The sequence below is a fragment of the Arachis ipaensis genome, chromosome B4 (genome assembly GCF_059453495.1).
Source record: "Arachis ipaensis isolate K30076 ecotype BB chromosome B4, ASM5945349v1, whole genome shotgun sequence".
Classification (NCBI taxonomy): Eukaryota; Viridiplantae; Streptophyta; class Magnoliopsida; order Fabales; family Fabaceae; genus Arachis; species Arachis ipaensis.
In genome coordinates this window covers 76,650,278-76,663,659 of record NC_142439.1, presented here as the reverse complement: position 1 = coordinate 76,663,659, position 13,382 = coordinate 76,650,278, and the positions used below count along the sequence as shown (strand labels likewise).

The following is a 13,382-nucleotide window of genomic DNA, read 5'->3' as shown; positions in this document are numbered from 1 at the left end:
ATTAAAAAATTATAAAATATTTCTACTCTTTCTAATACTTAATCAAAAATCATTAGTTAAGAGACCAACTTATTTAATATCCTCATGAATCTTATGTGTGTGGATTAATGTGCCCATTAATTCAATAATAACGATTATTATTAATAAGGACTTTTTTAATATGTGTCCTAAGTATGACTTTAAAAATTGGATCAAACTGTCCATTAAATCGATTAAGACACTATTAAAAAACTACTTATTACAGATGAATATTTTCGATAGATTTTATTCCACGAAAATACAAACATATTTTGTGAAGAAATTTTTGTTGGAAACAAAAAAATGAATTAGCATAAATTACAGACAGAAAAGAGAATCTATCGATAATTCTATCAAAAAAATTAATTTTTTTGTGGAAAATAATTACTAACGAAAAATCCGTCTGTATTTAAATAAACAAAATCGTTATATTTTATTAAATTATTACAGATAAAAAATCTGTCTGTAATTTAATTTAAAATATTCTGTCAAAAAATATTCATTTAAACCTAAATTACCCCCTCTCTCTCGACCTCCATTCACACTCCACACACACGAGCTGCTTCATCTCCATCGGAAAATATTCTTCCTCTCTCCATGGTACGAGCTGCTTCTTCTCTCTGTCGCACGAGCTTCTTCTGCCGCTGCCGTTGCCGCCGCCGCTTGCGTATCTCTCTGTCATCCCTTGCGTCGCACGAGCTCCCTCCGCCGTCGCTCTCGTTGCGTCTACTCCCATCGTCACAGAACTCTCTCTACCGCCGCTCTCATTGCATCTGCTCCCTTTGTCACCTCTTCCATCTGATCTCAACTCGCTCTCTCAATTCTTCTTGTAACCATCTGGAATTTCAGGTATATATCCTGATTTTATGATTCTGTTTTTTGTGATAAACCTTAGGGCTCAATTCTGTTTATCATACTTTGCTTTTGTGCTTCATGAATCTGCGGGTTTACTCTGATTTTGATGAATTTTTTTCTGCAATTAAGCTTTTTTTTACCTAAATTTCATGGTTTTTAGGTTGAACACTTTGTGGTAAGCCATTGCTTTCGACCGAAGGCTTTTTCACTTATTATCATTCTGTGGTTGTTAATTTTCTAGGGTTTCATTTAATGCCATTTTTCTTTTTTGTACAGCAGGTTGGTTGGTAAGGGAGCCATGAATAGCGTCTTCAGCGAGCAGATATTCGATGACAAGCTGTCCAAGCTTAATAGCACCCAGCAATGCATTGAAAGTATCCTTTTTTCTTCTTTCATTGTGCTTGATTGATGTTTTTTCGTTGAATTCGCTTTTCAACCATATGAATTCTGAATTACTTTGCCAAGTCAGATTTGAATTTTGCGATTTTGGAAGAATATCATGGACTGTATGACTCTTTCTGGATGAGTTATTGAGTGGGGTAACCGCAAGTAGAAAGCTGTGGAAAGTATTATTTAAAATGTAGATTTGTTTCAATGTTTCGTGTTATCTATATGTAACTAGAAGTTAATGAACATTCCAATTTTAATTTTGCAATCACGGTAGCGATGGATATTCACTTCTTTTGTATTCTTATGTTTATATAAGTTTACTTACTTTTGATGAATTACTTTTGATCTTGATTTTAATCTACTTACTATAGTCTCTAAACTCTGTCTCATTAGTCATTCTATAAGTATCTTTTGGTTTACATATTGATCCATATAGATCTATATAGATCCAACAGTATTTACATATAGATCCAACATTTTTTCATCTAGCTCTAATCATTTCTTTTAAAACCCTTTATTATACTTCAATGCAGGGTCTTGATGTTTACAACTCAAAGCAAGTCAGTTTGCTCACTCCATTCTCTCTATTTTTTTGTCAGTATTTGTGGTTTATAGCTTTTACTTATGTGTGCTGAATTAGTCATTGATTTATTTTGAATGCTATCTATCCTGGCTAAGTTTGTTTCCTCCAAAGTTCTTGTGTAGCATTCATGTAATTTTGTACTTATTATTTGGAATTTATCTATCATTTTCTCTTTCTCAATGCAGATAACAACAATTGCTCCAACAATTTATCTCAAAATGGCAGGACGACCACCTTTGCTTCCATCCAATCAACTTTTTTACCCAAAGAACTTCCTATATATGCTTGATTCTCTGTATGTCTAATTGTTCTTTCTGTCAGGTGATTTGGAACTATTTTATTTTCAGTTTGTTTTCCTTTGTGATCTCATTATTTAAATAGGATTGTCATTTATTAGTCAAATGAAGATCCTTATCTAGCCTGTGCAGCACCTGAGGTTGCCATGTTGGTGCCCTTTCTCATGATTCCATCTACTATTGTTTGTGCTGCCTCATATTGTAATTGTTGCACTTAAAATTACTGTTAAGTTTCTATAAATTTGAGCTACGGATACCTTGAGCATGTATAAAACTCTTTGATTTGTATTGTTTCATTGGAAAATCTATTTACTAGGAATGTTAACTTGATCATATATGCTTTTGCTGTTGTTAAAATCAATATTTTTGGAATATATTCTTTTCTTAACTCTTATATGGAGTTTAAGTTTCAACTGTGAGATGATGCTGATTTTAAGTTTATTTATCTTAGAATTGTTATTTTAGGTATCCGGGGACTGATAGTTTCCATTTTCTCATGAACATCCAAATATTTAACATGATATCATTTCACTTTATTATAGACCATATTCCACTGTGACTCCTTTTTAAATATTTATAACTCTTCCAGTTCTGCCCCTTTAGACATTACACTACTAAGGTTTTATGATTGTCTTCACAAACAGGTTATTGATGAAACACTTAGACCTGGGGGAATTGCAATTTGGCTGATGAAAGAAGCAAAAGAAGACATTAAATACCAAGGTATATATATACATACATATAAAGTAAACAATTTTTCTTGCTAATTATCATGCTCAAAAGAGACTATAATATTATTATATGATAAGCATGTAGTATACTATGTTATTTACATATTTGAGTAGATTTTGTTATTCTAAACGATGCTTTGTAGTTCCATTTCTTTTAGCAGTCTATTTAGATGAGAATGTGTATAATGGAGCTCTAAACTTCAATCCTTGGCGATGGATGGAACCTGAAAATGAGGTTAGTCCTATCATTGGTTCATATATACTTCAAAAAACATTCATAATGACATCATAAGACATTCTTTTCAATTTACTCCATTCCTAGGTCCTAATTACTATATCTGCTTAAAATAATGAAGGAGAAGAGAAACAGGAGAACTAGTCCATTCTATGCACCCTTTGGAGGAGGTGCAAGATTCTGTCCTGGAGCCGAGCTTGCTCGCTTTTATATTGCGCTTTTTTTTTATTACTTTGAAACTACATACAGGTAATGCCACCCTCTAGTGCATAGTTAGTTACATGAATTCTGCTATCAAATTGGTGTAAAATTTTATGCAACTAAAACTAATCAGATATCGCAAATGAATTTCATTAATTTTTCTTCATTATGTACTTAGTTCTTCATTATGTACTTTGTCATGTTCTGTTTCTTAGAAAACTAGTTATTATAGATGGATATTTTCGACAGATTTTATCTCACAAAAACAGAATTTGCGAGGGATTTTTTGTCGGAAACCAAAAAAAATGAATTAGCATAAACTACAGATGGAAAAGAGAATCCGTCAATAATTCTGTCAAAAAAATAATTTATTTTTGTGGTAAATGGTTACCGACGAAAAATCCGTCTGTAATTAAATGGAGAAAAATGCTGCGTTTTATTAAATTATTACCGACAGAAAATCTGTTTGTAATTTAAAATATTCCATCGAAAATACTGAGTTAACCCTAACTCAGACCCTACCCTCTTGATCTCCATTCACACTCCACACAAGTGAAGATCTTCTTCCTCTCTCCGTCCATGCTCTCTCTATCGCACGAGCTTCTTTCACCGCTGCCGCCGCCGCTCGCGTCGCCCAATCTCATCATTCACCTCAGCAACGGCCATTTGCTGGTTATCCTAATCCACCGGTTTAGGAATCATTACACTCATCCTTCATGGAAGATCTCTACCTCTGGTGGTCACGGAGGTAGTTGCGTCGTCGTCATTCTCACCGCTCTGGGCCCAGCCGCTTCTTTCATGCATGGTGTCATCTCCCTCCAACTTTGCGACGGTGCCGCTGGCTGTCGCCTGGCCAACCGCAGCCTTTGTAAATGAGTAATGTGGCTTTGGCGATGGGCGATTCAACCCCTCCACTGCTACTCTGCCGCCCTGGATGGAAACTTCCTCCTCGGCCCAAGCCGTTTCCTCCAAATGTGCCGAATGTAGATCCAGGTGTTCTTCTCTTGTGTGTTCTAGAACGAGAGGTAATTTTGATTGTAGTTTTGGATTTGAATTCTGGAATCCTACTTGAACTGAAATTGCTCTTGATTTTACTAGTTGAAATTCAAAATTGAAAGCTAATTCTTCTTCTTCAGCCAAATCTGTTGCTTCTTCTTCATTTTCTGCATAAATAGACAAAGATGAATGCTGAATTATTGCTCGATCTGCCAGCTCTATTGATTTTGTTTGTTGTTGAGGTTAAAATGTAAAATTGAAATCTGATGAGTCTCTTTCTTCTCCTTTGATGTGAACTTCTTCTGTAAGTTTTGGATTCCTTGCTGATTCTGAAGCTTTGGATATTGTATGTTGACTCTAATTCTGCAATTTTATATTCTAAATCTAAATTCTAAAATTGGAGATATGTGATTATTGAATTTTCTGCTGCTAGCTTTGCTGAATTGTTGCTGAGTAGTAAAAATTCTGCGTTTAATTTGGCTTGAATCTGGAAAATTGGAGGCTCCTAGAGTTGTTGATGATCATTGATTTGGCTGTGGTTACTGTTCTAAGGTCATATAATGAGACTGCATTTTTGGTTAGTCAAAATTATCCTTGTGCCTTCTGATTTGCCTTGTGCCTTCTAATTTGCACTCTAGATCGTTTTTTTTTTTTTTGTGTCAAAGTTTATGTACAAAGAATGAATGATGATGATGATGTGAGCTCTGAGTAAATTTGTAGATCATAATTTATGCCTTTTTTAATCTGTTGCTGTTGATGCTTTTCTTTTCTTTTTCTTTTTTTTTTTTCACTTTTTTTTCTTTTGCCGTTATTCCATCCTATGTAAATATATTAACGCATGCAAGAAAATCTGCCTAAGTACATTATAAGATCTCAATTGTAAAGACTAACGATTCATTTTCTAGCACCTTGTTTGGTAATTTAGTGCTTCAGTTTACAATATGTCAATCTTTGTTTATGTATATCTTGTTTTTGATAATGTGAGCAATTATTGTTTGGAGACTGAGGCCACTTTCACCTTTGATTTTTTTACATTGGTTTTGGAATTTGCTTCTAATGTGTTTTGTTTAACTTATAATATTTTCTATTTGTTCATTTATTCCAATGCTCCACGGCTTAACTATTGCATTTACATGTTTGTTAATTTATGCCAATGCTCCTCGACATGGTCCTCTCTACCTTCATTAATCTCATATTCCTGTTCCATTTTCCCAGCATTTTTCATTAGTCTCTGAAATAGATACCCACACTTTGATAACTCCTCAAAGTAATATAAGCATTCCATTTGGTGTGAGCGCTGCTTAAGAATCCAATGCTTTGTTATAGCTTCTAGATTAGGTGTGATGTTGATATTATGTCGTAGCTATTATGCTTATGTTTTTGTGGTTTTTGCACACAATTTCGTAATGGTTCCACTTGGTACTAGGTATCTGATGTTCGGATGCTGCCTTCTCTATAGCCGCTTCTGCTATTTTTGTTTGGAGTAACCAACGAGGTTTACTCAACTTCGCCTTCTCTTATTCTCATAAATTATCAAGAACTTTTTCTCCCCTCTTCTGAGCAAGATGATGAAGGAAGTGGATAGAAAACGGAAAGCTTTTATTTTGCGTATGCCTATTATCTCAAGTTCTCCACAATGTTTGAGAGATACATTCGTAAAGCTATTTTTCTCTAAGCAGAGTCCATTTTGCTCCATCATAGACCCTTTCTTTTTCTATCACTAAATGTAATCGCCTGGCAATAGAAAATAATATTCCCATAGAAGTAGCTTTATTGAATAAATTGCATAGTGTGATAAGTAGTAACTTTCCTTAAAACTACTACCATATATCTTAATGTTGTATCTTAGATTGTAAATGCTTTAGTCTTGTTAAACAGTGTGACAATGTCTCCCAGGTTCAGCCTCACGGTGCAGTTGGTTATGCCACTGCCACTTGATAAACCCCAATTTTGTGGTTTATCTTGTGTTGAATTTAGGGGTTTCTATCATCTTTTCTCACATTTATTCAATGAAATAGCATGGTTTTGTGAATTGCTCCTAATTTGTGCTTAAGAGTAAAAACATGCTTTTTAGGCCTTAAAATTGCTAATTTTAATTCACTTTAATTTCATTTGGTGCCTTGATATGTTTGTTAAGTGATTTCAGGATTAGAAGGCAAAGATTGGGTTGACAGAATGAAGAAAAAGCATGCAAAAATGGAGAATTCATTAAGAAATGAGGATTTGCTGAACTGAAGGCCATGCGCACGCGTGATGACAAGTCATTTTAGCCTATTTTAACTAGTCTTTTTCTTTTGTTTTCATTAGAATTATGCACTTTCTTGAACTATAAGCAAGCTAATTGAGTAGATTTTCATGTTTCCCTTGATTGAATCAACCATGTATGAATTCATGCCATTTCATGAGGTTTTATGCTATAATTGTTGAATATTATGATAGAATGGATATCTCATGATTATGAGCATAGCTTTGATGTCTTTAGTTGATTAATGATAGGTGAAGAAAGCTTGGAGAAAGGTTGAAGCAAGACGGAATGGCTAGGAGTGAAGAGAGGACAATGGAATAAGTGAAATTGAACCAGGAAGCAAAAAGCTGGACCTAAAGTTAGCATCAAACTTTTGCACAAACTTTTGGTTGAAAAGTTAGCCCCAACGTTAGCCCCCTAACTTGGAGGCTAATGTTGGAACTTGAAAATCACTCCCTGGGTACCAAAAGTTTGCGCCAACGTTAGCCCCCTAACTTTGAGGCTAACGTTGGCACATGAAATTCACCCCTGGGCACCAAAAGTTTGCGCCAACGTTAGCCCCCTAACTTTGAGGCTAACGTTGGCATGAAGAAAACCTCCCTGGGCACCAAAATTTTGCGCCAACGTTAGCCCCCTAACTTGGTGGCTAACGTTGGCACATGAAAATCACAAGGAGGAGCAAAAGTTTGCGCCAACGTTAGCCCCCTAACTTGGTGGCTAACGTTGGCGCCACAAGTGCACAAGGTGAAGCTAACGCTGGGGCCAAAGTTAGACCCCTAACTTTGGCACCAACGTGAGTAGCAGCAAATTTTGTGGGCTGATATGAAAAGTTAGACCAAAAGTTAGCCCCTAACTTTTGCTCAAACTTTTGGTCCAACTTTTGCAAAACTCCAACCCGGTTCAATTGGTTCACTTTGGTTCTTCTCCAAACTTCAAGAGCAATCAACCAAGGCCTCTTTCAACCCAATTTCACCAAGAGCAAAGGCCCAACTCAAGGCTTGAAGATCATTTGAAGAAAGTGTATAAATAGGATAGAATTCAAGTTCTTCGGGGAGCTTTCTTTTGGAATTTTCATAATAGTTTTCGGAGAGCTTTGGATATTGAGTGATCTTTAATTTCTTTGTCTTGGGGAAGGAGAATTCACTTCTCTTCCTCTCAGTTTTATTGCTTTCAATTTCAATTACAATTGTCTTGGATTTTGGGTTGGAGAATTGAAGAAATTCTGTTTCAATCTCAACCTTGGATCTCACTGCTTTATTTACTGCTTGATTGAATTTCAATTTCTGTTAATTGCTCTTCATCCACTTTCTTTGCAATTTACAATTTCCTTGCAATTGTTCTTGTTGGATCTAGGAAGGCATTGAGATCTAGACTTGGCTTTCTAGTCTCTGGGTCCTGAGATCTGAATTCCTAATTTACATTTTGTTTCTTGCTTTTAATGTTCATTTACTTTACTGCTTCAAGATCCGATTCAACCTAAACCTTCTTTTACTCTTTTGTTTGATGCAAGTTACTTTTCTTTGTTTAATTTCTGCAAATCCAACTCCTAATCCCCTTTACATTTCGAGCTATTTACATTTCTTGCACTTTAAGATTCCGCAATTTACATTTCTTGCACTCTAAGTTTCTGCCATTTAATTTCTTGTTCTTTAAGATTCAGCAATTTAATTTCCTGCTCTCTTTAATTCCATGCAATTTAAGTTCTGCAAATCACAAATCACTCAACCAAATCTTGATTCGCTTGACTAAATTAACCACTATGCTAAAATTGCTCAATCCTTCAATCCCTGTGGGATCGACCTCACTTCCGTGAGTTTTTATTACTTGATACGACCCGGTACACTTGCCGGTTAGATTTGTGTGTTTTGGAGCAAATTTATTTTTCAACAAAATACTCATCAAGTTTTTGGCGCCGTTGCCGGGGATTGATTAGATTGACAATGATTAAGTGAAGTGGTGATCTAGATCAAACACTTTTTCTTTATTTTTCGACTAACCCACTAACTGTTTGATATTTTGCTTAATCTAACTAACACTTCAATCTGGCAGTAAATTGAAGTGTCACTGGTTTTGTGCATTTCTCATGCTCTGCTTGTATGTCAGGTACAAGAAGAACCATACCCAATTTTCATGAACAAGACGAAAGAACTCTCAGGAGGTTAAGAAGAGCTGAAAGAGGGAAAAATATTGTTGGAGAAGAGGAATCAGATGAAGAATTCCAAGAGATGGAAGAACATTTAACCAATCCACCAGGTGGAGAAGACAACAACAATGACAACCCACCCCAGAGGAGAGTTTTGGCTTCCTATACCTTTGCAAATCATAGACATTGTGGGAGCAGCATCTTGGCTCCAAATGTCAATGCTAACAATTTTGAACTCAAACCACAACTCATCACCTTGGTTCAGAACAATTGCTCTTTTGGTGGAGGACCACTTGAGGACCCACACCAACATTTATCCACTTTCTTGAGGATATGCAACACTGTCAAAACTAATGGAGTGCCCCCTGATAGTTACAAGCTGATGCTATTCCCATTTTCTCTCAGGGACAAGGCCACTCAATGGTTGGAATCTTTTCCAAGGGACAGCATCAACAACTGGGATGATTTGGTAACCAAGTTTCTTGCCAAGTTTTACCCACCTCAGAGGATTATAAGGTTGAAGGCTGAGGTACAAACATTTACACAAATGGAGGCCGAACCCATCTATGAGGCATGGGAGAGGTACAAGGCTCTGATCAGGAAATGTCCCCCTGCCATGTTTAATGAGTGGGAGAAGCTTCAAAACTTCTATGAAGGCTTAACACTGAAATCCCAGGAAGCTTTGGATCATTCAGCTGGAGGTTCCTTGCAACTCATGAAAACTGCAGAAGAGGCTCAAGAACTCATTGATATGGTGTCCAACATCCAATATTTCTTTGCTCATCAAAGAGGCCGCCAACCATCACAAAGGAGAGGAGTAATGGAGCTAGAAGGAGTGGATTCAATCCTGGCTCAAAACAAGATGATGCAGCAGCAATTTCAACAACAATTTGAGCAAATGGCCAAGAGGATTGATAGTCTCCAAGTTGCAGCAGTTAACACCAGCCAACCATCAACCACATGGGGACAGAGTGAAGAAACTCAAGAAGAACAACAACAAGAGCAAGTACAGTATATGCACAACCAAGGACCAAATGAAGTGTATGGTGATACATACAATCCATCCTGGAAAAACCACCCAAACCTCAGATGGGGAGATATCCATACCCAAAACCAACAACCATGGCAGAGGAACTCAAACCAACACAACCCAAGAAGCAACCAAAACCACAACCAGCAGCAAACTAACCAAAACCCCTACAGAAAACCTCAAAACAACTACCCCAACCTCAACCAATACCAATCTAATAACCAACCCACCAACCAAAATGCCTACCATCCACCACCCACATCTCATAACCCACCTCAAGTATCACCTGAAGCCCAAAGAATCACTCACTTGGAGGCCATGATAGACAAAATGTTGAAACACCAGGAAATGGTAACCAAGAATCAGGAAGCCTCCCTGAAGAGCCTAGAGAGACAGATGGGGCAACTCTCCAAGCAAGTATCTGTTGAGAGACCTTCAAACTCACTACCCAGTGACACAATTCCAAATCCCAAGGAGGAATGCAAGGCAATACAATTAAGGAGTGGGAGAACATTGATAAGCAACAATGACACTACAAAGAAGCAAGCAGAGAACATCAAAGAACCAACGGAGGATGAGAATCAAACAAAGGCAGATGAGGCTAAGGAGCAAGTGGTGATGCCAAACAAAGGCACTGAGAAACTTAAAGAGAAGGACAACCAGCCACATAGCTCAAAGGAAGTAGCTCAGGGACAGCAGCAAATAGGAAAGAGCATCACACCTCCACTGCCATATCCCCAGAGGTTCAACAAAGAGGTTAAAGACCAACATTTTCACAAATTTCTTGAGATTTTCAAGAAGCTAGAAATTAATATTCCCTTGGCTGAAGCACTTGAGCAAATGCCTCTATATTCCAAGTTTCTGAAGGATCTTATCAACAAGAAAAGAAGTTGGCTTGAAAGGGAAACCGTATTACTTACTGAGGAATGCAGGGCCTTGATTCAAAGGGGGCTTCCTCCCAAGCTTGAGGACCCAGGGAGCTTCCTGTTGCCTTGCACCATTGGGGAATTGACCATCACTAAAGTAATGTGCGATCTCGGAGCAAGTATTAATTTAATACCATCCTCCTTGGTGAAAAAGCTGCATATAGAGGAGGTCAAACCAGTACAAATGTCTCTGGAGCTGGTAGACAAGTCAATGGTATACCCCAGGGGTGTAATTGAAAATCTTTTGGTCAAGGTGGACAGTTTTATATACCCTGCTGATTTTGTGGTTCTAGAATCAAACGATGATGATGGTGACTCTGTTATACTGGGAAGGCCATTCTTGGTCACTGCTAGAGCTATCATAGACGTAGAGGAAGGGGAATTAACTCTCAGGATGCATGACCAGAGTGTCACTCTGAAGGTATTACCAGAGGCACAATTTAGCAAGGAAAAGAAAGACTATATGAAAAATGACCAGGAAAGTCACAGCAACATCCCAATGCTAAGGATTGTGCAGACTGATGAAAAAGCCCAAGAGGATATTAGAGTATTGGCCACTGAAAAGAGAGGTCCCCAAGGAAAACCTACGGCCAGAAAAGAAAGAACAACAAAAGGAAAGATGAAACGCAGAAACAAAGCAAAAAGGGGTTGGAAGAATAGAAAGATTCCAACAGAGGGGCTTTCCAAAGGTGACAAAGTGCAACTGATATATCAACAGCTGGGGGCAAATCAACAAACCGAGGATTACTACACTGTCAGCAACATACTATCATTAGAGCATGCTGAAATTGAACACCAGAGAACAAAGAAGAGGATCACGGTCAGAGGAGACAAATTGAGGCCCTACAAGCACCAACCACCATAAAAGAAAGCCTCAATGTCAAGCTAATGACAATAAAAGAGCGCTTGTTGGGAGGCAACCCAACCTGAGGTAACGATCTTTTCATATCTATTTTAATAAAAAGGTTAATTAACTTCATCTATATTGCAAGAAGCTAAGTTTTGTGTTACACACCAAAACAATCTAAGGGAGAATGAAGGATTCTAAGTTTGGTGTTCCACCAAAATTACATCATAAAACGCATTTTCACTTTCTGCATAATGCTAGCTTCAAGCATGTTGGATGAACTAGTTAACTCTTCTGCTGTTTCCTAGTTTTCAGTTTTATTGCTTTTGAAAAAAAAAAAAAATTATCACACATGGTTAATTTGATGCATGAAAACCATTGGCAAGGTACTAAGTTTGGTGTTCCCACACCAAAGTAAGTTCAAAAGCCCATAAATAAATCAGCCAGACTAACTATTGTTTCCAAGTGCTTGGGGAACAAGCAACTTTCAATATCATTGCAGAGGTCCATACAAGCCTTTGGAGGGATTAAGAATCATCAACCAAAGAAACAAAAGATGAGCATAAAGGCCAGCAATGGTGATGAGAAGGAAAGCAAGTGAACTCCAACAGGTTGTATTGTTAAGAGATTGTTTACATCAAATATTGCTGCTATTGAAAGTTGGATTGTATCCTTATTTGCCCTGCCTGTCTGCATAGTATAGTTTTTTTTTTACATATATACCCCTGCCTGCATGCATAGCATAGTTTCTCTTTATAATTCAATAAGCAAGATGTTTGATCATTCACAACATTCTTATCTTCAAAACTTGTTTGCACTCCATTTTCAAGAAATGCATCACATGAAAGTTCTTTGAAAAGAAGGATTGAGGAATTAAACAATTTTGAGGCAAGCAAAAGATTAGGAGAAGTGGTGGTTCCGGTTATATGATTTTGTATTGAGGTTGCATGCTTGTGAAAACTTGCATGGGAGCTCATAGGCAGGACATGAAGTTCAAAGAAGTGTTGTGGAGATTCTCAAAAATCAATTGATCCGAGAAGCAGCAAACAGTACAAAAGAAAGAAAAGAAAATACAAAAACAAAAAGAACATGGCCCAAGGCTCTGAGCATCAATTACTAGGCAGAAAAAGAAAAAAAAAAGAAACAAAACTCAAAGAGTTGTTAGCCTAGTAAAATGCTTGTGGTTGAGTTGTGTCAAAGAAAGAGGCTTGAGCAAGTAAATCCTTAGGGGTGCTTTAACACCCAATACCTTAAAACCAACTGGTTTAGGAGTATTGATTGAAAGCTTAATTAAAGAGCCGCTTTGAGACATGATACTTAGAGTCGAGGCCAAAGCACAGAAACTATAAGCTGCTTCAAGGTGATTACATATAAAGAGATCTCCATGATACCATTTGGATGAAAATCCTAAGACCTAAGACTCCCAATATGTGAGGACTAGTAAGCACTGAAGCCCTTGCAAGAGCACATGATTTAGAGTTCACCCCACTGTACCTGATCACTTCACTCACTGGACTTTACAAGTTATTCTTCAATCCATCTTAATTGAAAGAACCTTGGAGCATAAATTTATTTCTTGCTTGAGGACAAGCAAGCTTTAAGTTTGGTGTTGTGATGACAAGTCATCTTAGCCTATTTTAACTAGTCTTTTTCTTTTGTTTTCATTAGAATTATGCACTTTCTTGAACCATAAGCAAGCTAATTGAGTAGATTTTCATGTTTCCCTTGATTGAATCAACCATGTATGAATTCATGCCATTTCATGAGGTTTTATGCTATAATTGTTGCATATTATGATAGAATGGATATCTCATGATTATGAGCATAGCTTTGATGTGTTTGGTTGATTAATGATAGGTGAAAAAAGCTTGGAGAAAGGTTGAAGC

General features: G+C 37.1%; 1 protein-coding gene across 27 annotated transcripts; it reads left to right on the top strand.

Moving 5' to 3' along the window:
• Positions 1–544: 544 nt before the first annotated feature.
• Positions 545–6,738, top strand: LOC107639384 (abietadienol/abietadienal oxidase). Of its 27 annotated transcripts, none has more exons than XR_015881066.1 (10): positions 545–867; positions 1,153–1,247; positions 1,797–1,823; positions 2,032–2,167; positions 2,787–2,865; positions 3,032–3,108; positions 3,230–3,357; positions 3,868–4,334; positions 4,739–4,882; positions 5,732–6,738. XR_015881066.1 is itself a non-coding variant. In XM_088485164.1 (8 exons), the coding sequence occupies exons 4-8, from the start codon at positions 2,144–2,146 to the stop codon at positions 3,989–3,991; spliced, it is 429 nt and encodes a 142-aa protein (XP_088341290.1). In that variant the 5' UTR covers positions 545–867; positions 1,153–1,247; positions 1,797–1,823; positions 2,032–2,143; the 3' UTR covers positions 3,992–6,738. The 27 variants fall into 27 exon arrangements, 10 of the variants coding, with proteins under 10 accessions (XP_088341290.1, XP_088341282.1, XP_088341285.1 ...); XR_015881061.1 differs by having other exon boundaries at positions 3,017–3,108; XR_015881070.1 differs by having other exon boundaries at positions 1,797–1,857; positions 3,035–3,108.
• The last annotated feature ends 6,644 nt before the right edge of the window (positions 6,739–13,382 follow it).